The 27398-nt window shown below is 39.1% G+C and overlaps 1 protein-coding gene across 4 annotated transcripts in view; it reads right to left on the minus strand.

The window, feature by feature from the left end:
• The window catches only part of ARHGEF7 (Rho guanine nucleotide exchange factor 7), a 116727-nt gene that overhangs the window by 55631 nt on the left and 33698 nt on the right, over positions 1-27398 (minus strand). For 3 of the 4 annotated variants that reach the window (XM_066313811.1, XM_066313810.1, XM_066313813.1), the window contains exons 3-6: positions 16205-16289; positions 11889-12019; positions 9231-9432; positions 260-348 (exon numbers count right to left, since the gene is read on the minus strand). In XM_066313811.1, the coding sequence (XP_066169908.1) occupies positions 260-348; positions 9231-9432; positions 11889-12019; positions 16205-16289 (507 nt within the window). Of the gene's footprint in view, positions 1-259; positions 349-9230; positions 9433-11888; positions 12020-16204; positions 16290-18427; positions 18495-27398 lie in introns of those variants that run through there. The other variant, XM_066313812.1, reaches the window with a different exon arrangement.

Below are 27398 nucleotides of genomic sequence, written 5' to 3' on the forward strand. Positions count from 1 at the left end.
AACACAAAAAATGAGCATATTACATAAATGCCAATCATTCACTTACTCTAGACAATAACTTTTGCACCATGTTTAAGGACATATATGTGGTATTCTATTAAACTAATAATGATCTTGTTTATATGAGAATCCACCAATATCCCTATCTAATTTTGGTACTTCCTGGCAAGAGAGCTTTTTTTGTGCAAATAAGAACATTTAGTTAAACGACATTCTACTGTATATAACAGCTCACATGGAAGAAAAAATGATCACTCACCACATTGTAATAACTTTTGTTAATTGCAGATGTATCAAAGCCTTTAGGTGGACTCTTCAAGGTACCTGATTTGGGGGAGACTGGTTTTTCTGAAATAAAAGACATTTTGGGGTCAATGGGGTGCAATTTCACAGCTCAACACTAGAGGTCAAACAAACTGCTTTAAAATATTTATCAAGATACAGTGAAAAGGGTGCTTCACTGAGAAACATACATAATAGTACTTCAAATTACTGGTAAAGAATCAATATGTTCACAATGAATGAAACTCTAACCTCATCAAAGGCAAGCAGAAAAACTCCCATTCTTTTTCCTGCACCAGAAAGTCAGTTAATAAAATTTGCTTTTCCAAATTCATTTTTTAAAAACAAGATCACAGACTGCAATTTTAAAAAAAAAGAAAAAAATCAGTAACAGGTATTTCCAAGCCATATACACTTTCAAACAAAAGTAGTATTAAGTTTTAATATCAATTTAATGAAGTCTGTGAAAGCAAGTGACCAATCAAAAGCTGAACACTCCAGAGGTGAGACACTGCATTCAGTCTCAAAACACAGATTCAAAAACACTATACTCATGAAGTGACTCACCTTACGCCCAGAAAATAATCTTTTAAAAAAATATTTTGTTATTAATGAAGTAGAGAATAAAAATGCTTATGCACTTGAGAACAGGGTCCTTCGTAACAATAAATCCTTCCTATAACCCACAGGGAATCTATCCCTCAGTAATGCATGCTCTTCCTAGAAGGACAACATTAATCTGCCAGATCAAAACAACAGTCCTGAGCATTACTAAAGTGCTGGCCCAGAACAGAGAGGCAGAGAAAACATACTCCTAAAGCCTTCCCTCCCACCACTACCACTCCTCTAAGTCAACTACAGAGGAGCAAACACGAGGTGAGAGAAAAATCAAAAGCAACATGCTGCATGCTGCAGAAACAGCCAGTAAGATTTACAGCATCTTTTTGATCTCTCACACTTGACTGTGCACTTAACCAACTGAGAATGCTTGCGAGACTATGTTTATAAGGACATTTTGGTGTTTTGATTTGTCTATTTTCGTACATTTTTTAAATAGTCAGTCTTATCTAATACACAAATGTCAAATAAGCATTTGAGTAATTTGCATCCAGGCCATAAAACAGCAAATTGTCAACTGAACTGCCCCAAACAAAACCACAGAAGCATCATCAAAACATGCCCAGTGAAGGCTCTACTTTCATTTTAAAAGCAAGCTCCTGTTTCAAACACATTTTAATAAGATACATGAATAATTTAACTCTAGTTTACCTGATACCTCAGGCTAAGAATAAATTATGCAAGTCTCAAACACTTTTCCAGAAGAAGCCCAGTCAGCCAGGCTAAGGGCCAGCTATGGAAAATTCCCATGGACAGCAGAGCTGACCAGGGAAGCACCATCATAAGCATAACACTCCCTGCGGTACCAGCCTCTCCTGAGCCATTTAGGGCTTCTTCAGGCTCCCAGCTGCAGCCCATGGATGATGCCATCTCAAGCAAGCTGACTCCAGGTGCGGGTCACCCTTTCATCTCCAGTACCAGGACAGCCTGGCAGGCCAGAGGCTTTAGCTATCAGCCCATGAAAGGCAGCTCAGGCCCCATGAGCACACAAAAGCAAGTATCTTTAAGGAGATTTGTTCTGTATTTCACTGGAACTCCCCTCAAAGAAATTAATCTAAAACTAAAATATAGTCTTAAAACTGTCAAACATGAGCAAAGAAAAAAAAAATATTCTCCTTACCACATTCAGGGGTGACAGTAAAACCCTTTTGGTGAACATGCCCTGCCTACCCACACCACGACAGATCTAAGCTGACACACAGCACAAAAACTATTAGACCCAGCAGTTATCCAGCTGGGAACACTGATACTCTCAGCCACCAGCCCTGCAATCCAGACGTGCTCTGCTAGACAGCCAAGTAATTCCAAATGGCAGGACTCCTCCCACCCCCTTAGAACGAAGCTGTAAACTCAAGCAGATTTATCATCAAACACTCAGTGTGAGAGAACCTAAAATCATGTAATATGTATGGCTACTCATTTACATATTCATCTATATTGCTACTCTATATGGGACAACTAAAATTCTTTTCTTTGTACTGTATTATGAAAATTATGGCATTGCCCCAAACATGGTAATTTGCTTTCATTCTCTGTGGAAGCTCTTGGACTTATCCTACAATTCATAGTGACTTTCAGGTTCACTAAATACCTAAAGGTTTATTAATCATGTGCCAAAAAGCATGACAGGAGAAACCAGAGTTATTTAAGGATAAAAGTAAATACATGTCAGAGAATTTATCATAATACAGATGTCTTGAAAGGAGGAAGAGTTATTTAAGGATAAAGATAAATACTTTTTACTGAATTTATTACAATATAGATGGCTGACCATTGTTAAGCTGGCTGATCATGGAATTCTGCCTCTTTGTTATCTTAAAGGGGGCAAAAGTACCTCTCCCCTTAAGCTGCTGAAGAAAGTGGGAGATTTTTTTTTTGCTGAAACACATAGAAACATGCCAGCTGTTCAGCTGATTGAGTTATCAGAGACACTCACATGTCCAAATTGAGATTTAAAGACAGGACAAAAAAAAAAAAAAAAAAAAAAAGAATCACACATTCATATTATTTTGCCTGAACAGCCCTAATCAACATTTATCTTTTAAAATGTAAAGGCCATTTCTATTGCAGAAACAGAATCAGACACAGCAAATTAGTCCAGCTGTCTATCATGTCTGGTATTCTGCCTCCAAGCAGTGCCTTGCTTCATAAGGAGGAATAAGAAACAGTCTTGTTGCAATTAGCTTATTACACAATGCATCACACAGAAGAAAATCCTGATCTTGCACATAAGAAATCACTTTGTTTATGCAAAGTGTCATTTATTATCCTTGGTAATAGAACATTAGAGTATTTTGCAAACAGAGCATATTTCATTAAACATTTCAAGAAGGTACCACCTCCATTGAGCACACTATGTCTTTATGAAGTCCATAGGTTTTTGGATCATCAGCAAAACCTTGGCACCTTGCCCACTCCACAGACTATATTTCTTAAAATCCCAGAACAGAGTGACCTGAGCCAAACACTAGTTTTTCCCACACAGAAGGTTATTGCATCTCCCCTCTTTTCTCTCAGCTACAACATGCATCCCTTATATTAACACTGAAAGCACAATGAAAATAGCTCAGTGTATGATCAAATGCAAAGCTGGCAGGCATCTGTTCAAGTGTGGGAAGAGATGGTATCCTGCTGCTGACTGAAATCAAGAGCTAAGTTACCACTGTCCATCTCTCCTGTGATCAAAAGATCACTTTCAACTGCCCTCAGCCACACTTGATAATGCACTGTCTAGTGGCTTATGATAAATCAGATGGACTTAACAGATCATCTTTGGGAGGAGAATGAGGGTAGCAAAGGCTTTTTAACATTACTCTTCTACCAAATAATTTTCTTCATTGTAGGGAATATATAACCATTTATAACCTTTCCTTAAGTAGCACATAAGATGCCACAAACTCCCTAAAACAAAGTTATCTTATTCTTTACAAATACTTATTTGCTGTAAAAAGACAATTTGCCCAATCCTTCCCAATACTTAGTTTCTTCTATTTTAATTTACATGCCTTCAAATTACTTGACTTCCCACATTCTCTCTCTTCTGTCATGTCTTCACTTTATGCCATATTCATTTTCACGCAACACTCTACTTCGTGCCACTCCACAAAGTATTTATTCCCTGCAGAAGACACTTTACTAAAGCACTTTGACCCTACTGCTACAAGAACACCCCTGCGTGTTTCTGTGACTACTGCACCGTGGTGTGTAATCTAGATAAAATCCTATTCGAGCTATTTTATCCTACATTAGAGGAGGAAAGATGTGCCAACAAGAACACCAAAAGCTATGTGGTTCCTATCAGCAAAGTGCTACAACAAGCTCCAACTTCCTAGACTAATCAGTTCAAGTCCAGCATTAGGAGGGCAAACCTAAACTTGCTTCCAGTTCTCAAGATGGTTCAGGCACTGCTCCAGTGCTCCACTCTGCAATACAGACACTGCCAACACTTCTACCCCAATAGTATTCACTGGTCCCAACCTCTACTTTATTCATGTCTGTAGAGTTACACTCAACCAGCAAACATAATACTCCTCTGAGTATAGGCTGGGGAGAGAAAACTAACATTCTTCATGGGGTTTTCGTTATTTTTTCCTTTCCTTTTTTCAAAGCCAAAAGTGTAATTTCTCCTTTCCTCACACACCACAATATAGAAACAGCTGACACTCTACTCCTCCACTATATTCTGACCTTTTCCCCACACTGATTTTGTTTTTTTAACATCCAACCAAAAGAAACGCTATCACTGTAATTTGCACTGGGCCTGACACTAACAACTGTCAAGAAAGCCTAAGAGAGGCCAAGGCAGTAACGATATATTAATTTCTGCAGAGAATCAGAAAAAAGTTTGACATATCAAATCTATTTCTTACAAAGTAATACTCCCTCCTGTGTAATCTCATGCCATTTATAGGGATTATGCTTGGATAAAACTCAATAACTGACCTTGTGATTTTTTTTAAAAAAATCTGATTAGCATCTGACAGTAGCTATCAACTGCATCCCATTCTGGCTAACCACTCTTCTTTCCATTGCAAGGGAACCCACTAAAGTAGGTCTCCAAGTCTCTAATTACCATGTGAGACAGAAGCAGCACTCTAAGAGACAAGACTGACTCCATCTTCACCCTTTCCTGTTCTCATTTATGTAAGCAAAAGCAACCACAGTAAGGCCACACTGTCAAGTATCTCAACAAGGTTACACATTATTTTTTACCCTCTGTCACATGTAACAGTAGAGCAGGATAAAAACAAAATCTTTTCATTTCAAAGTACTTCCTGACTAGCAACCAAAGAACATTTAAAAACATAAGATGTTATAGGGTTTGAAAATGGAAATGAAAACACAGGCAACAGGGGGAAGGGAGAGAGAAACAGATGATTTTTTTTTTGAAGCTCGCAGTGAAGCACATACCTGAATAGAAAATATTACCTTTTTTTAAAACATAGTTACATGTTTGATCATATTTAAACAAAACCTCCTTTTCCCCTTGGGTCAGGGAGGGGGACAGAATAAATACACATTCAAAAGCAAAACAAAAACAGTTTTCCATCTCAACCAAATTTATTTTCCCCAAAAATAGTCATTGTCCAGCCTAAGAAAACAAAATGCTGTGCTTTGCTGAATAATCTCAGTATGTGTCCTACAACAATTGTTAGCTCACCTCATACAAGTATTAGCATTGTCTGCTAACTCTAATCACTCAGGCACAGCTAAACAAACAAGTTACAATCAGAGCACAACCACTGTGAGATACCTCATAATGTGATATGCTCTGCTGGTGCAATTCATGTAAAGCAGCTTACTTTTCTTCTAAACTCTTCAAGACATCAATGAGGGCAAAGGCAGCTCCATTGCCACACATCTCTTTCTTCCCTTCCTTGAATATATAACTTCAGACCCACCGTAAAAGCTAAGATTACATATCTACAGGTTTTTCACACTAGAGTATTTTAATTTAGAAAAATCCATTTATCTAAACATCTAATACCTATGAAGTTTGTGAGAATTAAAAGAAAAACACACATGCATAAGTAACTTCACTCATTTCTTCTTTTACTCAATTTGCAGAAGCCAGGTTACAGCAGTCTCAGAGGATTTAATTTAGTGAAACCCAGGAGCTTATTTAGTCATGTCCTGGGAGCTCGCCACGTAATGCATCATCCTACATGGAATTTCCAACTATTTACAGTATTTTCAGCTACATTTCAGAAGAAGCATAGAGTCATACTACCGATTGCCAGAACATTTTACACAGTATTCTGAAAACAGATGAGATGTCCAGGATGAACATTTTTTTCAGAGACCTTAATCAAGAGCATGTATTTCAACAATCCTATCTGGATCTCTTTTTAAAATCAACCTATTGTAACACTGACAGAAAACATATTTTGAATTTGAGCTAGCAAGGCTGCAAGTTCCCCTAACTACTTTCAAAACATGTAAGGCAAAAAAGAGCACTTTTATATTTCAACCACATGCTTAAGGTACTTAAAATACTTCTGAATTAGGAAAATCCTGAAGTGAGGTATATATAGTTACTAGGAAATCAAGAAAAATGGACAGTGTAAGATTATCAACTCAAGAAACGCCAACTCTCCTAATGAAGACAAACTAAGAAGAGCAGGGACACAACAAGGCAATGGAAATTGCATATAACCTAGATGAAGCTTCTCATGAACATCCACCTATTCAAGTAACTTCAGAGCTTTGCAACAAACAGCATTACATCCTTGTTTCAACAAGGACAGCAGAACAGACAAAGTGCAGCAGCAGGACACAGTGGCAGTGCATTTGGATACAGAAGGGAGGAGAAGTCCAGAAAAGCCCTCTCTCTAGGATCATCAACAATACCCATAAAGCAAAACTCAGCTGAGAATAGAAATATTCATAGCAGGTTTCATGGAAATAATCAATAAAATAAAAGGTGCAGCAAAATTACAGCAATGGACTTCAAGAAGAATTCAGTAAACTTAAAAATATGAGTAAATAAGAAGTCCTACTAGTAACAATATAAGCAGAAAAGGCCCATAAGAAAGATAATTCCCTTAAAAATTAGTGGCATGTTAAAAAAAGAACAAAAGAAGCATATGCAAACTGACATGGAGCAAATATCACAAGTATATACACTGACCACAAACACACGAAAAGACGCAAAAGTAAGCAGGAAAAGTCAGGTCACCATTCAAAATACTAAGATGGTCACAAGGGTAATAGCAACAAAGCATTCCACAATATGCATACATACATGAAAAGGTAAAGCTCATCTGCACAGTTTCTAACACACTAAGCTCTTGGTATAGTATCATGCTTCCTTCTACCACCCCCCCATCCACCTCATAAAAAAGTCAACTTCAGACAACTCAAACATATACCTACAAGTGCATAAAAACAGGTTAAAATCACTATTTGATGAATTACACAGTAATTGTGCTGATTTGATAGTAAGATAACTAGCTACATCCATATCTGAAACCAGAGAGGACAAGTGAAGTTCCATAAAGTACTGGAAAAGGCCAAACACAGTAATTTTGAAATGGAGGAGGAAAACAGAGAAAGCTAGTGAGCTACAGCTCAGTCTTTTGACTTTGTAATACTCAATGAACTAAGCTTCCTGAGAAAAGAAAAGCAGGGGCACAAACAAAAGAAACATCCATAGAAGAAACTGGACATATGAGACAGCAGTTCAAGAACGCAAGAAGTTCTGCAGAAGCCAGAAGGGAGAACTATTGAGGCAGAGAACACACACCAGTGGAGGGAAAAGGACTTGGGAGAAAATACTTCTGAGGGCAAGAAGTGGATGTAAAAACCATGTCAGCCCCAGGGATCAGACAGGGCTACAAGGAGTCACAAGCATCAGACTGCACTTGGTACACTACAGCTTGTCTCTTCCTGCTTAGAAGAGTTACTTCACCCAAGGGCAGCATTCTTAATGAAAACAAGAACCACTTAATTCCAGTTACTGACAACTTCCAGCTTTTGCATGTTCACTGTTAAAGCATTTCTGTTCTGGTGCTAAATTGCCTACCCAGGTTCCAGAAGTCGGAAGAGGTCAAAACTGATGATATCCAAACAAAATCTCTGCAACAATGATTTAAATTAATAACAATGAGACAAGAGGGTCATCATGGCTCATGGTACAACACTACAAACCAAAAACAGGCTTCAGGAATTGCTTCTCAGGATAAGCTGCATCTGAGACATCACTACAGAACATTAAAACCAAGTCTTACATTGTGACTAGGTCTGAGAGAAGCTGGTTGAAAAGGACAATGAAGCTGCAGATCTAAGACCAGCATTTTGCAGCAACAGACTGGAGGTATTAAATCAAGGAAGAAAATAAGAGGATGCAACCAAACGAGAAAAGATACATTTGAAAATGGACTTTTGCTCCCACAAACTCACTGCAATCAGGCATCTAAACAGCTGCTTCATAATGGGGGAAAAGAGGAAAAAAAAAAGCTATACCAAAGACTTCAGCACAGTCCCAAAAGATGTGCATTTTCGCTGGAGCCATAAAAAAGGAAACAGTGGTAAAGCCTTCCAGAGACCCTGGGTAATTTTATCCTACCAGGCTTATCCCTAATCTCTGAAAATAAACCAAGACAAGGAAAGACATGGGGTAAAAAAAGGAAATAAAGGAGACACAGAAATTATGTCACCCACAGCAATGTCCTAGTGGATCAAAAAGGAATGTTACTTCTGATATTCAGATGACATTTACAGACGGCACTTTGACTGTATAAAGTTCAAAACAAAATTTCAGCAGATGGATGAAGCTGGTACCAAGAAAAGCTGAAAGCACATGAACAAGAAAGAAAAAGAAAAATCACAAATACATTATCATTCAAAAGTAGATTTTGATAGAACTGAGTTTCTTTCCTGCAGTTGTTTACTTCTAAGTAATGGGACGTATTGAGTAAATTCTTGTTTGGTTTAGGGATTTTTCCTTGTTCATTTTTTTTTTGGTTTTTGTAGGAAATCTCTCACTATTTAAACCCAAAGCACCAACTCAAAGTCTGTCAGCATCTGAGTCAAAATCCCATATTCTAGGAATTCAGACCAAGGAAGTGAGAGCAGTGCAGACATGACAGACAAGCAAACAGAACGATGAGTTTTCCGCATGCTTACTGCTAACTCAGAAGCCACTCTATACAGTGAGCTGGGGTGGGGAAGTCCAAGTTCCTGAGCATTAATCATTGCTGGGAATGACGTACAGTAAATAAAATCCAGCTTAAACAAAAAAGCATTAGAAGTTTTAATGACTCAACCAACCATCAACCTCTACACAAAGCAAGAATTTCTACAGATATGTTCTCCCCTCCAAAACTCACCATTTGATTTAATTTCTCGTACATAGTTACTTGGAAACCACCCTGTTTTTCCATTTAAAGTTCCTTCCCACCAGCCTCCTTCTTCCACTCTTGTAACATGAATAATATCACCTTTTGAAAATGAAAGTTCATCTTCATTTGTCTGTTGAAAATTAAATTTGGCTCTCACCACCAACTGATGGTTGCCGTTATCTGTCATGTCCTAGTAAGAGAAAATAAATAATAAAATGATCATTAGAGACTTAAACAGTACTTCCATGAACAAAACAGAAATGTCCATAAAATGGAAATAGCCTTTCCTCCACACAAAACAGTCCCCAAACATTTTTAATCAAAAGCCTTTACAAGGAGCAATTTGGCATTTCCAGTATTTCTGGCATTTTTAGTCTTCAGATTTTTATCAGCCATAGGAGCATATATGTTACTTATGACAGCCCCTTCAAATCAGAAAGGGTTAACAGAGCTAAAATGAGAAGAATTATTGCTCTCACAGAAAAAAATAAACAGACAAACTTTTTATGACTAGCATAAACTGAAACTGCCCTTGACAACTACAAAGAAACAGAGGCTTTACATTAGAGCGTTTTTTCCTAAAAGTATCTGTGCTGCGAGGAGGGAGAAACTGAGTTGGGTTTAATTTAGTTTTTGTCATATAGAGAGTTTGCACCTCAAAACCTTTTCCTTTTCTTTTTTGCTGTAACAGATCAGGTTGGTGGCTTCCACAGCTGAAGTTACAAGTCTCCATGGCCTGCAAATAAAGGAGTGTTCTTTCACAAAACCTACAGAAATGTTCTACAACTTACCTTGAGCAAGTACTCCCAAGTAATTTCTCTTGAGGTTAGCAAAGCTGGAAGCCTGCAGCAGTCAGACTTGCAGCTGTCCATATATGCTATGTATGCATGGTCATCTCCTACCATGGTCGTGAAGGCAGATTATCACTTTGCCCTAACATCTGAATGTCCCTAAAAGCAACTAATAAGTCCTTCAAATAAATGACTTTTAAATTCAGCATTTTGTCCTAGGATGTCAGCTTTGGGTATCTGCACCATTCAAGCATTTCATGAGAGTTTGGGCAAATTTTTTATGCTAAAAAAGTACAATACTTGGACAATTTCAAAAACATTGCACTGGAACTGAGAGAACAGCACTACAAATCATGCTTGCCTCTATCATAACTAAGGATCAATACCTGGACAGCTAAAGAAGTCACTTAGTGAGAAAATGACTGTGTAAGCAGTCCTAGTGAGCTATCCAGTTAGAAGCATTTCACTTGCATGTTGCCTATATAGTTGAGGTGATGAAAAGACTGCATATGTTGTCACTAGGAATTTACATGTCAGCTCAATTCATAACCCCAGAGATCATGTTATTGCATCACAACTCAGAATGACTTTCATCAGAGTTAGCAGCTGAGGAACTACAGGAAGATGAGGGTAAACACAGCTTTGAAAACATGCAGAAAGCCCCAAGATAGTGTAAGTCCCAATGTCTGTGTGATGTCTGTATGTCCCAATGTCAGCACATTTTCAAACAAGGAAGTTGTGCTTTCATGCTCTCTGCTCAACAAGAGAAAATGTTTTCATTTAGTAAATGGTAAAAAAGCCACAAGATAAGCATAAACACTGCACAGTGAGATCAACTACAAACCCTATGTTCTGCCAGTTTGGCTTTCCAGCAGAGGAAATGAGTACAAACTTGGTGAGAACGGTTCCAAAGATATATCTACACCAACAAAACCAAACTAGGAATTTCCTGGGTTTGGCCACTAGCACTTTTTCCCTCCTTCTTGCACTTCTCTGTTTTAACTTTGCACAGAGCAACTCAGATCGCCAAAGTGACAGAAATAGTGAAAAGTCTGATTACTTCAGTGATCCAGCTAACAGCTAGTCCCACCAACTGCTGCATCTGCAAAACTGAGTGGGCTGTGAACAGCAGAACAGGAGCTCAAATTAGTGGCCTAGGGAAAAAACTTGCACAGGCTCTGCTACCAGAGAAAACACATTACACCACACCTAAAAAAGTCACAAATAAAGCAGCTTTCCTTAGGGATCTGAACCCCCTTGCAAACATTCAATAAAAACACATTGATAAAAACACATTTTATCACAACTTCCATGAGCTATGCAACCCTGATTTCAGCTGTACTATAAAACAATGGCCCATAAGACTCAGTTACCCAAAGGCAAGTTGAAGGATCAACCTTGAAATAAAACAGAAAACAGGAACAACTACCACTACTGCCAACATTATAAGTATCACCTTCACAGAGGTTTGAATAACCTTCAATCATCACCCCTAAACTCACAGAGAAAATGAGATTTTTACCTTTGGAAAAGCAAGTCCTTACACTGAAAAGAAAAACATAAATCCAGGAAGAGACTGTCTATGTAGACAACATGGAGCACTAGAGGAGGAAAAAACAGTTCAAAGTTCCCAAAAAGTTGCATGCATTTTGAAACATCATATGAAAAGCTGCAAAAACAAACTCAGGGGCTAAAAATACAAAATAGAAAGAGAGGAAACAGTTACTTTGCTACACTATAATTTACTTACAAAACTTTTTTAAAAAATGGGGAAAAGAAAGGCCGGGGGGGGGGGGGGAGGGGGGGCAGGACGGGACTATCACACCACAGCATGTTTCATTCTTCCAGAACTTACCAAACTCCGATACTGTCCCTGAAAGAGTTTTGAAGTTCTACTGTGTGAAGACTGGGATCCCAGAGAATCAAAGGATTTTATCCGATGAGATGAGGGACGTGCACATACGATGTCACTGCCCAGCCCTATGTCTGTAGGAGGGTGGGAAACAAAAACCAAATATTAGAATTTTAAAAATCTGCATCTATAACTTCTGCTTACCTCTGCAAAATTCACATGCTTAAAGCAGATTTGATGTATCTCCAGTTATTCAGTAATTCAAGATTTAAAAAATGACAGCAATAAATAATCTAAAATCCTGAGACATCAACAATTTCTTCCCCATACAGAGAAGAAAACTACTTGGCCTGTTTAGAGAGGAGGGTTAGGGTTGTGTTTCTCTATTCCTACTCACTACCAGTCTATTTAAAGGTAATTAACCAGCATCATTTTAGCTAGTAGGCATGAATTTTGAATGCATAAAACTTGCTTGAAGTGAAGCCAGCCACATCTGTTTCTTAGCTCTTCCCACAGCCCCCCATATTCTCAATTAAAACATTCCTTCCACTGTCTTTTTTTCCTACATTCCTTTGCCTCATCCCATTTTTTTTTTTTTTTTTGCCAACTAAGCTATTTTTTCTTTTTTGGAGGGAGGACTAGGAATAGAAGAAAGGAAAATACTGCTTCTCCAGTAAACAACACCCTCCCAAAACATCTCCCCTCTTCCATTTGTCTCTCTTCTGAGAAGCACACCCATGTGATATATGCACCTGAAGGGCTGTGTGCCATCAGGGACTGCTGGGCTCCCTTGTGGGCTGGGAGGCACCCAGGAGCAGCAGGACAGGGCTCATCCCACCATCCCAGCCAGGAGTGGGGCAGCTGGGGGCACCAGGGCAGCCCCAGCCTCCACCACTGGGCTGGCATCTCCCCGGGATGGGATGCTGCCAGCCAACAAAGGGGGGTGTGTCCTGTGGCTTAGGAGCCACAGCCAGCCAGTGGCTGCACCAAAAGCAGCTCCCAAGAGCCAGGTTCAGGGCTGGCTGCAGCTTCCCACAGCCCTGCTGGGAGCCTCTGCCCATGTTACAGGGGATCAGGGGTTGCTCCTGCCTGCACCAGTGTCCCCGTTCTCACAGCCAAAGGCCCAGGAATGGGCTCCTCCCAGGACCCTTGCACAGTTTCGCACAAGCAGGGCAAGTCATTTCTTTTTCTCATGTTTTCCACACCTAAGGAAACTACTCAGTGAGCATCACAGCTCAAGAAGCCCTGAAAGCAATACAGCATTTTCTGTCCCAAACCTAGGCGTTTTCACCACACTGCACAAGACTCCCAACTGCTCTCCTGGCTTTCATGCCTGTTACTCTCTTTCCCAGTACTTTGCTTTTCTTCCATATTGAGGTAAGCACACAACTGTAGTCTCTTAACAGTCACTTTCAGACTGAAGTAGAACATAATTATGCAAATGCAAATTATTTTTTGTCCAAAGAAAATAACATATACAGGGTTCAGATCCATGGACACCAGTGAATAAGGTGTATCTCCCGTTCCACGACAAGCCTGAAGAGACAATTCAATTCATCTGAACTGGCAAGTCTTTAAACTTGAGCACAGCATCCAGCAGCAGAAGTGATGCAGGAAGAGGCAAAGGGATTGAGACTGAGAACCAAACACAGTGCTGACAAAGGATGATCCAAGTCTGCAGTGACTGAGACAAAGGGAAACAAACACCTTCCCTGCTGCATCTTTTTAAATGACTCAATGATATCCTTTAAATATCATCATCCTTACAAAAACCCCAATAAATCTACACTCCCCAGTCAAGTAGTGGGATACTAAAACTATACATATTGAGTATTTTGTATCCACAGTATCCTTACACATTGAAGTAATAAAAGACATCACACTGTGAAACTGCTTTCCTAAAAGCATTTAAAGGCCATGGTATTAAGAGAAACACTGGTGATTATGATCCATTAAAAAAAGGTCATACATGATATGTTTTCACAGAATACCAGGAAAGTAATGGGATTGGATTACAGGCTTACTTTGTAAATCATAACTATATGGCTAACTCTAACATTCCCAGAAAACCTTTAAATTACCATAACCATCACTACCCAAGAGTGTAAGGACTAAGAGTAACCTAAAACATCTCCATGTCCAGTTTGCTATGTTTCCTAAGTGCAGTCAAGTCCAAGAACAGACAGCCACCTAATCCAGAATTACACCTTGATTTAGCTTGCCTAGAAAACCAGCATCAGATTGACTTATGACAGTGCAACTTCTGGGCAACTCTAAAACACTATCTAAAATTTTAGTGGAATGATTCCTGAAATTTTCTCATTTCACAGTGGCAGATAATACACCAACACAAGAGCATCTTTTTGGGTTTGAATTATAAACTGCATGTGTCTGAGGTGAAAACAAAATTATTACAAATAAATCACATGCAAATTGAAAGTATTTTCACCATTAGTATCTGAATACTTTCAAATCTATCTGAAATGTTGATACATTTAAAAGGCTTGCAGACTCCATGTATCCATTAAGTTTCTATTAAAATACCTAATAACAAGTTCAACGAATTTCTCAATGGTATTATTGTAAAAAAAACCAACTCTGCTTCTAAAACTCAAGAATCTTGAATAGCAACAGAATGTGCACGTTTAAAAAATTTAATTTGGTAATTTCCTCACAAGCTTCATTCTTCCTTCCATTTAAATATTTACAGTGTTTGTAAAACCTTTCACTCTTGCATCACTATCTCAACTTTCCTATACCAGTTCCCTTCCCCTCATCTGTCTACAAACAGCAACTGCTTCCTTGATCCCACCACTCCAGAGATTAATACTTTGATGGAGAGAAAACCCACAAAAGTCTTTCATCAGTAACCATGCCCCTTACCCACATTTCTCATATTGTAGGAAGGCCTGTCTCAGAAGAACCTGTGTATGACTGAAATTCTTTAGACCCGCATGGGGATCTGACAGCTATCTTCCAATACTAGAGCAGAGAGATCGAGTCTAAAACGCTTGCTATACAATTACCCAGTTAATGAAACTGGTTTGGAAGAACAAGAAGGTTTATGCTTGCTCCTAGGAATGAGACAAGACCACAGTTCGCATGTGGTTTTCATTTTTGGTTTCCATACCACTGCCACCACATGCCCCCACCGTGAAAGGATCAGCCCAGGTCCCTTCTCCAGCTGCAGTTGTGCTGTTTTGACATGGGCATTAATCCACAGATATCCAGACAAAACAGCCACATTCTTCTCCACTTCAATGAGAGCAGAGGCAGCAGTGGCCAGTGTACAGCAGTTTTAAAGATGTACTGCGCTGGTTTGCATTTGCACTTACACTTGAGATGAGAGACAGGATGTCCAGCTGGTCTAAACAGCTTCAAAGAAGTCAATGGTATTACTCCATGTCCTTTCATTAAAACTAAGACCTGGTTGCAAAACTTAAAGGGTGCTTTCTAATGCAAGGAAAAAATAAGCAACAAAAAAATCTCTTTTGAAAGAGACCAGAGAAGTATTATAAATGCTACAATATACTTATCTCCTTAGCATTAAATGAAGTAACACTTATGCATCACTGACTTTTCTACCACCTTCCTTTTCTTCCTCACACAAAAACTGACACTATGGTTCCATTTCAGACTTTGACCTGATGGCAGTACTGGAACTTGCTGCTGATGGTGGAACCATCAGCAGGAAGAAACCAAAAGGGCCAATGTTAACATTTCTTGAGTGTCCAGGGTCCAGCTGGCATAATTTAGCACAGCCTCACCCAACAATGACGGATGGGCACCTCTCACCTGTCTTATTTCTACAGCTCTCTTCCCTCCCACCAAAGAACCTGAGGTGAGTGGTTCATGACTTCTAGCTGCTAAATGAATGAAATATGTCGCTTAAGGGATCAAAGACATTGGTTATCCTTTTGTTATTGGCAAGAAAGGATAGCGCCAGGAAATGTAGGCTGGGGAGGGCAAAAATGTTACCAAGCTCTTCAAACAGGAGAATGACAGAATGGAGCAAAAGTCAACTTCAGTATTTCAAATGTGGAGGAAAAAAACAGAAAAACAACCTAAAACACAGGCCCTTTTTCTAAACTGCTTGCCAGCTTAAAGGCTTAGCCTTAACTCTACCACAAATCTTTCTTCCTGCAGAAGACAGGAGTAGAGAACCCAGAGCCACTGCAAAGTTTTAGATACATGAACTTCAACAAAAGCTCCTATAAAATGCTGCATATGCTCATTATGGGTACAGCACAGGTATAAATATACACAGATTCAGGGTGAAAGTAGCAGTAAGCCAGCACAAGACAGAGCAGTCTACTTACCTGCTGTCACCTTATTTAAAGCCACAAGAGAGCTAAGAACTTTGCTGAAATTCTGTCCCTGATACAGGTCATTTGCATCAAAAGTCTGGAAAAAAACAAACAAAAAAAAAGTAGTAAAGTCATAGAAACAAGTCTTTAAACTTGTACATACAAACTATGACTGTAGAAGCTATTACATAATCAAGGCATTAGTCTTTTAGTGGATGTTATAAACCAGTAAAACTGTGGTGGATTTCTTCTCTTTTAAAAAACCCAAAAAACTATGACACTTAAATGGAAAGATAATATAGCAACAACTGCATTTGAAAAAATCTGAAGAACAGCGAAAGTAACAATATCAAATATCATTTAAGTTACAAGAAAGTTGGATAAAACAAGTATCAGAAAAAGAAGTTTTCCTAAGACATTTTGGCCAAAAAAAGTTACTGGGTACCATTACTCTTGGCATATTCTTCTTTTTCTATAGCAGTGCATAGGCATTGTACCTGATTTTTCATAATGTACTATGAAAATAACTACAAATACTTTAAGGAGTACTACAATCTACATGCTATCTCTTTACAAGATACAGAGAAAAGCAACATTCCTGAACATTAATGAATTTTAAAAATAATTTAATTGCTTGAAAGATTAAGGATGAGGTTTGGGAAGGGGACAGATGAAAAGAGAGGTTTATTTTATTTTTGTTTTTTAACTGTGGTAATGTGATCCAAACCTTGAACTATCTTGCAGAAAACACTCCAGCAACTTTCAAGCACTGGGTGATAACATTAAACATTTGGATTTTGGGGGGGAAGAGAGGACATTTTTAAAAAAAAAAGAAAAAAACCACAAACCCATATTTGCCTGAGGTAATGGAAACACTCATCCAAAGTCTCTCAAAATCACAGCTCTTGCAACAGATTCTGCATAGGTTGAAAGGACTCTTAGTACTCCTTTGTGCAAGACTAGAAAGCTGACAACAAAAGACAGCTGCTACAGCTCTTCCAACTGATTTAAGAAACAGAAAGAGGTTTCATTTTCTGCAATGTAGCAGTTTTCATCTAAAAAGTCAACAAAAACCTGTTCACTTTCCTGATAACAGACCCATTCCACAGACACTATCAGAAAGTCCTTACCCCAGAAAACAGCCTTCACAGACAGGAGAGGAAAAACTCATAATCCCAGGGGAGAAGCGAGAAAGGAACAAAGAAAGGCTAGTTTAACCCAAGAGAAGCAAAAAAGTTAACAAAAGCTATGAAAGTAACCACAGAAGGGGCTGGCAGATCAGTTCTGACTGGTGATGTAATATCACAGCAAAGGTAAGACAAGTTTAGCAAACATTTAATGACTGTGTTAGTAAGTTAAAAAAAAACAAAACACCTTCCAGTGCATCCACAGTATTTGAGGCACCTGCATACATTAACAAGCTCATTTCTCCCCCCACTCAGACTGAGGATCATCCCTGGTCCCAGAAAGCAGCAGTTGTAGCTGGGCTGTACAGGTGCCAACATTTCTCAAGCTGAGTAGCATTTACACAGCTCAGAAAAGCAGTGCCACACAACTCACAGCATCAAGAAGTCAAAACCACACTCCAGTATACTCCAAGCAGTTATTGCTCACATAGATTAGGTCAAATAACTATTTCAACAAGTTTCACTGGACTACAGATAATTTAAAATTACTTCTCTTAGTTATTTGAAGCTGTAAGGAGAGGCATCAGGGAATTGCCTAGATGTGAATTTTGTAAGGCTTCTCATCAAACACAAGGAAGATTAAAAGACTATGTACACAAAAAAAAAAAAAAGGCATTAAGGAAATAAAAAATAATCTGATTTAACAAAAAGACACGAAAGATTTTATTAACAGCATAATTTATAAAGTCAAAGCCAGGCTGGAGATCAGCTTAACCACTGCTAAAACTGGGGGAAAAAATAAGCTGCTACGGAACAAGAAAGTATTAAGAGTGTGAAATTTCCATTGCTACTACATGCTTATTGCGGTAATTTTTAAACAACTAAACTTAAAGTGTGAACAGAATCACAAAAGCCTAGCCCTGATACTAAAAAAATTAAATACACTAGGACAGGTGCTCATGCAGGAACCAGAACTGGATCAGAAAGGGAGTACAAGGGAGAAAGAGAACGACTAAGAAAGGGAACATTTTTTTAAAAGGTTAAAAATTATAGCTTAAACTTACAAAAACTTTAAAACAACCCAACCCTAAATCCATTTTAAGCTCACCTTCATTGTGGATTGTGATAGAGTCAAGAGCTCTCCAAAGTCAGGCTAACTTGAGAACAAAAGGTTGAGAGGAAGCCTCGTTTCCTGCTACACTCAGAGTATAGGATACCAAGAACAATTTGATTGGATCATCCCAACACGGATAGTGCCATAAAAAACCAGTATCCAGGACAGGCATCCAGTCTGCTCCACAGGAAACAACACAATGGGAGGATGCAAGAAACATTTGCTTCCTTGTGATTTTACATGAAGCAATTCTGACAGGAAGCCACCCTCAGCAGCTCATGGCCAGTATGTTCAGCAGCAGCCTACAATAAAGGGGGAGGGGGACACAACATCCTCCAGAGGGATCTTCTCCTAACATAGCAAATGTTTAAGAAATAGCTAACTAGAGAGGTAAAAGGTGAGGGAAATAGCATGTGTTCTAAAGTTTTGAGGCAAATTCTTGATTATAAAACCATTATGTCAAGAAAGTACCCCTAAAAAAAAATCCAAAACCCAAAGAAATACGCAACCCACCCCCCAGAAAAACCACCCACAAACAAACAAACAAAAGACACACAAAACAAAACCAAACAACAATCCCACCAGAACAAAACAAAAAGATAACCAAACACCAGTCCCTCTCACAAACCACTTACACCCATACTCTTAGTGGCAGTTTGCTCATTTCACAATATATCTGAAAATTTTGACAAAGTAAGAGCATCAAGTAGTCAGAGAAAACAACCTACTCCAGGTTTTCAAGAAAAGTCTGACTTGCATGTGGCCTATAATCATTATGATGGAAGATTATGGGCACATCAGCTGTAGAACAGACTCTCAAAATTTATCTTGATGTTAAAAAGAGTAACTTCTCATTCAATGAGACTGGATGACAAACAAACCCCTGCACTTTATAGTACTCTCAATTCTTCAATTGCAAAAATCAAAGCTGAATTTTGACATCCAAATATCAAGCAAAACTATTTTTATAACACCATATATAACCAAATAATAAGGTCTGCATGCTAAATTACCTTCTAAAATACCGGCATAACACACATTTCTAATCATAGCAGAAGCACAACATCCTCAAACTTGCACATCCTTACAGCACTTTAAACCTAAAAACACAGACACTTAGGAAAGTATTACTTTGCAAATATTAAGATTTGTCCTTTGAACAGTATGGAACAGATATATATAGGCATTAAACAAGGCTTTATATGAAAAAATTCTTCCAATATGCCCTCGATTTTTAGGCAAACAGAATTTATAACTTTTTAGAGACTCTACCTGTGATAAATCCACCCTCTTGTTCACTCAATCCTTACCCTCCACCAAGAGTCAGATTAAACCTTACTAGGAATACAAGAATAAAACCGTCATAAATCAGATCAGATGAGGACCCAGCTAAGCCAAATCCTTTGGACAAACTATTTAACTAACATACCTTTGTTTTTAAATACCACGGAATTGTCCATGTACACATATGCCTTACATAAGCATTAAAACAAGAGGAGGACAATGGGGTAATGCTGAGCATGATGACATTTGTCTTCCCAAGTGACCACCAGGAGTGATGCAGCCTGGCTTTCCTGCAGATAGCTGAACATCCATCTGCCTGCTCATGGGAAGCAATGGATTCATTCCTTGTTCTGCTTTGCTGGTATGCATAGCTTCAGCTGTACCCATGACACCTCCTTTATCGCAGCTGGAGAGTTTCCTCTCACGTCTACCCTTCCCGATCTCTCCCCCACCTCACCAGGGAAAAGTGACAGTGCAGCTGCCTCTGGCTGCGCTGCTGGATGGGCTTGAAGCACAACAATCTCCCAGATGGATATGGTGTTCTAAAGGCAGACCAGATCAGGCCAACAGTGACCTAAAAATCACACTATGTATAACACTCCAGAGCACTCTGGCGCTTTTAGTCACTGCCTGCCAAGACCTGCCAATTGCCTACCCCCACCCACAGATCCTGGCTTCCCTTCCCATACACCACACTAATTCCAAACACACAAACCTGGCTTCCCACAACTACATATGCATTTTCTGCCCCCAGATTTCAACTAGCTACACACTTCGATAACAATTCTATGGCCTCTTCCAATTCTAACAATTCTACAGTCATTAATGAAACGTTACAGAATGTGGTCAAGTAGCAGTGGCAGCAAAACCCCTACAGCAAGATATACACTGGATGGTCATTCTGCATTTGGAACTATAATGAAGTGTATTAATAAGCCAGTTCTTAAACTCACTTCTTGAGAGCCATTTTCATTATTCCATCACTGACATTTCTTCAACACCAAACAAAATGCCTTAGAAATTCATTTCATCCACATACTGGCTTCTCAACTACCACATCTACTCTCTGATTTTAAACAAGACTAAACTCTGCATGGATCTGCTTAAACTCCATAACTCCCTGAATGTATTACTAGGGCTATTTTAAGTCATCTAAACCACTAACCCTCAGTGGATGGAGACTTCTGTTCAGTGTTTCTCATCTAATAGCAATAAGGAAACAAAACTAACATAACAATAAGGAAATAAAATTAACATAAAATGATTATCCCTATATCCCTGCAATAACCTACTGAAAACAAAAAACATTACCAGAGAACTTGATGAAAGAAAAAAGAAATAGGAAAATAAAGCTGAAAATATACCTGGTGAGAGCAGACTACAGCATGCAGTAAGCCTGCAGCAAGATTCTTTCCCTCGAGTCCGTCAGTTTTGAGGCCTCATGTAATCTTCACACTATTTTATTTCCTCCTTCTAGACCTTAAAGTCAGAATCCAGTTATGGAGGAAGTATTTTTAAAATAAAGGTACATCACCGGATAAAGCAAGGTCTACAGCTGGCGACGGCGGGTGGGGGAAATCAAGGGTAGTTCAGTCAGGCTTTCTTCTGACACACACTTTTTTCAAATATGTCTTCTACAAACCTTAACTTGCTTGTATTCTTAAACCAGCGGAGGATCAGTAAGGTTGTATCTAACAGTCCTCGCAAGAAAAGTTCATGCACTGGTTAAGAACAAAACAGAGTAAAATATAAACATTTTTCCTTGTTAAACTACTGCCTTGAATATACACCAGTACAGTATTCCCAGTGAGTATCAACACTTAAATCATCTGACAAAAATAGGTAGCAGCTCTCCTTAGAGTGCTGCATCGTCAACTGCAGCAGCTGAGGAGCTGACTTAGGAGCAGCCCAGGCATCTGTGCAGCACAGACAGGGCAGCTGCTGCTGACCTCACCATCAGCCCCCAAAAAAGCTGCAACCCCTGGGCTGTGTGTACAAGACCAGCAGGACACTTTGCAGCTCCGTTCTGCAGCCTCGGGCCCTCGTGCAGAAGATTAGGAGAACACTGGCTCGCTCCCGCAGCGGAAATGAGCAGAGAGGCTTTGACAAAGCCCAGCGTGACACCACAACGTGTCACTCCACCTGTTCCTACGGCACACACTGCAGCGTTTCTGGCCACGGCAGCATCAACAGAGAAGTGGTAGGAAGAAAAATGCAACTCATGTTTAGAAACAGGTGATATAAAACCCACTAAGAATCCCAACCCCTTGCTTTGTTGTGCCACCACCCCCAGTGTGGCACAGTCCTTGCAGCACCTGGCCAGAGGAAGGCACGGAGGCCATCCACGGCTCCCCTTCCAGGGATGACACCCAATACGCCCAAGCTGAAAAAAAAATCCTGTAGGTAAGCCCACATGCAAATCACAGATCTGTTCATTTATTCTCGCATTAGGTCAGCTCTAAGTGGTGCTGCAGCTATTATGCAGCAGCTGCTGCTCGAACTGGGCATTATCATCTGAAAGCTGCAGCAGTAAAAGAAGAGATAAGAAAAGCAGGGAACTATGACAACTGAGAGGAAAGGAAGGGGTGAGGGGAGAAATGGTGATTACAAATGTTCTGGAAATCTCTATGAAGCATACTGTTGCCCAAATGTAGCACTGTACAGCACAAAGGAGAGCAAAAAGAAAAAAAAAAATCTGTTTCAAAAAATAAGAGTAAGATAAAAGTTAAGGTTTGCAAATAACTGGAAGAGCAGACCTGCAGTACAAGATTTCTGTGCCATTTGGTAACATTTCACAAGAGAAACATCAGGGTAAAGAATAAAACTTCAGAGGTGGTCTGGAATAAATTTTGCTGCTCATATAAACCTGTTCTTCAAAAGAAAAAACCTAACTGTAATAAAAACATCACATCACCTGGAAAGCTTTAATTCCTGCAACTAGTAATACTTTTAAGACGTAACATGTTATCTACAAAAACAAGCAGAACCAGCTGTAAAAATGTATATAGAAGTTTGTAGTGTCTGTGTGCACATCTGTGTGTGCATGCATCCAGATACACATTTAAAACAAATCCAAAGAGAACAAAGGTTAAAAAAACCTGGTTTAGGACCTAAAGCTTTCCAGCTCCAAGAATTCTTGCCCAAACCATACACATCAAAGTGCTAAGAATTCTACAGAGCATTAATTGCAAATACTTAACAACATTTTACCCAAGAAAGTGCTTCAAAGTAAACTTCTAAAGATTGCCAAAACTAAACATACACAACCTGTTTTTCAACAACAAAAATATCATTAAAATTTTTCAACAACAAGCAAAAATATCATTAAAAAAAAATAAACACAAAGAAACGCTACCTTTCCTTTTGGAGATGAACTGCACAATTTCTTAAGCTTTCCAAATCTGTTTTTAGAATGTAACACTGCAAGTTAGTATCCTGAAATAAATTCTTTTGTAAAGTCATAGAATTTAGTATTTTTGAGCATAAACACCTAGTAGTAGCAAAGCAAGATGTAATTTAAAAAGCAGAAATAGAAAGATTAGGGCTGCCTACACCTGTGTAAGTAAGAAAACATAAGAACAAGCCTGTTCCAAATTTCTACCTGCACAGCAAAACAAAAACTACATTTATCACACCTTCATCCTAAAACACTTTCAAATTGCTTTGTAGGTTTTGGATTATAGATGATATCACAAAGTGAAAATCTCAGCTGACATAAAGACACTCAGTAGCACACAATACTAATACACAATTGAGTACAATGGCTTAAGGAAACTCACACTCCTGAAACTACAGGCAAAAATAAAAGCTGTTGGAATTCAATCACCACAGAAAATTTGATCAGGACACTGAAGTTCAGATGTCTCAGTTCTTGCCAATGTAACAGGTTACACCTACATGCTTGGCTGAAACACAGCAATTGCATAAGCACCTTCCAGTGCCAATGAAGAGAGGCAATTCAACAGGAAAATTGGCCAGAAACATACTCTGAGAAGGATTCAGCCCAGCAAAATCCACCTCTCTTCCGGATATACACAATTACAACTATGTAAGCTGCTATCCTAAAATATTTTAGGAAATACAGCTGTGGAAATCCAGGCCAAAATGCAAAGGGAATACTGCATCCAAATAAGAAGACACACAGCATTGAGAAAAAGATTCAAGAAGTATACATTTGGAAATAAATACAGGCAGCTCTTCTATCAAGCAGAGTAAGCAGTCAGTGATAAAAATGGTAAAACAATTTCCACTAGTAACTGCATAAGGCAGACACTGCCAGTACATCTTACAAATAGGAACATGGTTTTATATGACAAATAAGTCATTTTCTTGGGGAAAAGCATATGGGTATGGTGAAGGATTTTTCCAAACAAAATAGACTGTAGAGAAGGAAAGCAGCTTCTTGGTTTCACTACTCTTCCCCCCAACCCTACCCATCACAAGAACAAAGCTAACATCTGCTTCAGGACTGTGATGCTGGTTCAGAGAGTAGACACATCTATTTCATGAAACCAGTGCATTCTTGTATGAATAGTTCATTAAAGATCAATGTTGCAGGAGAAAGCCTGTGAAGTCAGTTTTTTGGGCTGCCTGCAAGACAGATGCTGGTAATTTGTTTGAGTGAGTTTGTCAATAACTTGCAATTACAAAAAACCAGAAGATCTGGCAGACTTTGGTCTTCCAAATCTATGTGATGTCTGTAACACTATCAGTTGGGCACCTTCCCAAGACTACAATCCCTCTTAGACACAAACAACTGCAAATAAGGGGTGTAGCTGATCCCTTGAGTGGCAGCATTGCTTTTAAATCACAGTATCAGATTATGATTTTGGGAAGCTACTCCTTCATTCCACAGCTTCTGCTACTTCAGACTTGATTGACCTACCCTTTCACCAACCCCACTCAACACTGACATGATGGAGCAGCATGGAGAACATAAGTCTTCCTGAGTTTCAGCTCAGAGCATGTCTATCGTGCCCTGTAGTACTACATATCAGGTAGGTATCCTCCCCTCCATCATCCATAGATGAATGCCAAACTTTTAAGTAAGGTTACTCAACAAAATCTGTATATTGTTCCCACTACAGAGGAGAAACATTCATTATGGTATCATCATTTTCATACATCTGCAATTTTTTCCTGACTTTTCCTTTTTTCCTCAGTAATAAGTTAAAACAAAACAAGTTATGAAAAACTTTAACAAAAGAAAAATCTAAAAAAAGGTCTTTGGCACAAACTCGTGACCAACACTTCATGCTAAGCATTGGAAGCACTGGAAAGGAAAACTGACCTGAAATAGATCAGTCAATCACAGTAGAAATCAAAATGACAGGAGAGCAGCAAGGACAGTGGTGAAGACTACCAAAACAGGATGCCCAAGGGGCCTGGCCTGGGTCTGGGAGTAGTTACTGAACATAAGCACTCAGAATGAAATCATCTCTTTGCCAATGGCTGAACTGAGTAGTGACACAATAAACATTTTAAACCTCAGATTAAACCAGTTCCTAAGAAAGAGGAAGTTGATATACTCAGGAAACTTTCAACTAAGTTTCAAGCATTATGAAGGGAGAGTCTGCTTCTGGCATACTCGAATTGTAGATTTACTTTCTAAAAAAAAAAAAGAAAAAGCACATCAGTTAAACTGTGAACATCTCCATACTCTTACCTAAAAACACAGCAATGATGGCTTGCCACAATTGATTTCAGATGCCTTCTGTCTACATGCATGTTCTGCCAACATTTCTCAACTAATTTCTGAAGTATCAGCTTAGTTTCAAAAGCCATGTGGTATGGAGAGATGAAGAGAGGCCTATATAATGAAGCAAAAAGCTTAATTTATATAATCTAAATTTTTGAGTGAAAGAAAAAAAAAACCCTAGGAAAACCTGCTTCCAAAATAGCGATTATCACCTGCAATCCAAATCTTCATATACAAAACAAATGGAGATTTCCATGAAGTCCAAGTAGCATAGGCACACAGTGGGACTGCTGAGAGAGATTTGTTTCAGAACAGCAATGTTCAGAGACACAGGCACACCCAGAGCATGTCACAGAGCAAGAGCTGGAGATCGGGGAAAGGAGGCATCTTACAGCAAAAGATTTTGTACTACATGAGGTTATCATCTCCCTCCTAAAATAGCCTGCTGGCTGTTTTACTACACTACCACGTGCTCCAACCACAACTTAAATGCCATCACATGCTCACATTTCATCTGGAACAAATGTGTGCAGCCAAGTGATCAGATGATGCACAGATTCAGCATCAATGGAGAATGAGCTACAGACAGAGCACGAGCCAGAAGCACAGACCCACTGACCTCAAGCACACTTACTTCCCCCACTGCTTATCAGCTTGGGAGCTGATAAGCTCACTCTGCTGTGTGCACACATACTTTTTCAAATAAACATATTAACAAAAGAAATAGGAAAACCCTTGTAGCATTAAATATGTACTAGTAGCCAAAGAAAAAAGACTGAGGAGGAATTGGTATTCTGACAACAGTCAGAATTTGACTAAGCTTGATTTAACACATGGGAAAAAAAAGTGGGTAAGGGGAATAAAGATAACAAAGAAATGCAAGAATTAAAGAAAAAAAAAGGAAAAGAGGTGTTACACCCTTCTGGTAAGAAGGGATTTAATCAGAAATCTCAACTGCTTCGTTAATACACTGTGGAAAGTGCCAAAAATTAAGAATAAAGGCTTACACAATTTTCATATAGCTTGTTGAAACTTTCGTTAATTTAGAATCACAAAACGGGAAAAAAGCAATTCTCAAGTAGTTAGCAAAAATGAACAAGCCCCAAAACCAACACTTCAGGTTTCAACTAGAGTAAATTCATTTCAATACCTCCCTTTTAAAACTTGACTGAAGAACACAAAGCTGTATGCAATCCCTGAGCTCCTCCCACGCACACCCTTTTCTATCCATAGTTTACTATTATGACTCCAGCCAGTACAAATACTCTTTAAAAAGGGGCTTAGGGCTGGATCTCTCCCTCTCTCACAGGATCCTGTGACAATGTGATCCAGCATCCTCCACCATTTATTAACACTCATTTTGAAAGAGCAGGCACAGGACTTTATCCAGGAAGCAGGGCCAAGCCTCACCACACCCTGCTGCAGTGACGAACCCCTCCTGCCATGGCAGGGCTGGTGGAGCTGCCTGGGCATCCTGGACCCAGTGTCACTGGCCAAGGAAGACAGAAAACTGAAGCCAATTTAATGCAACAGTCCGTAAGCTAAGGGCATCCAGCAGGTGCCAGGCCAGCAGATAAATCACCTCTCGGAAGGACGAGGCAGACATCTCAGAAACATGCAACACATGTCTAGGTAAAACCAGGCCTACTCAGGATTTGCAAGCTCACAGAGCAGTGCAAGATTCCAGGGGTAGTTTCTGTAGTCAGTTTCTGTAAGAAATTCAAATGTTTATGGGAATACCCATAAAAAATTTCCCATTCAAACTAATAAAAGATGCCCTCTAGCAGGTGAAAAGCAACCACAAAAATTCAATCCACACCAATTTTGTTAATTCATAGTAGTGTCTGGGAATTCAATTGGAAATAAATAAAGATAATGCCCTTCAAGAAACTAGCTATTGCAAGAATTTGATAGCTCTGATTCATCAGGTGATACCCTGTAGGATGTGCTTGGGTAGCCAAGCTGACAAAGGCAGCTAGAGGT

Source organism: Sylvia atricapilla, chromosome 2, assembly GCF_009819655.1.
Source record: "Sylvia atricapilla isolate bSylAtr1 chromosome 2, bSylAtr1.pri, whole genome shotgun sequence".
NCBI lineage: Eukaryota > Metazoa > Chordata > Aves > Passeriformes > Sylviidae > Sylvia > Sylvia atricapilla.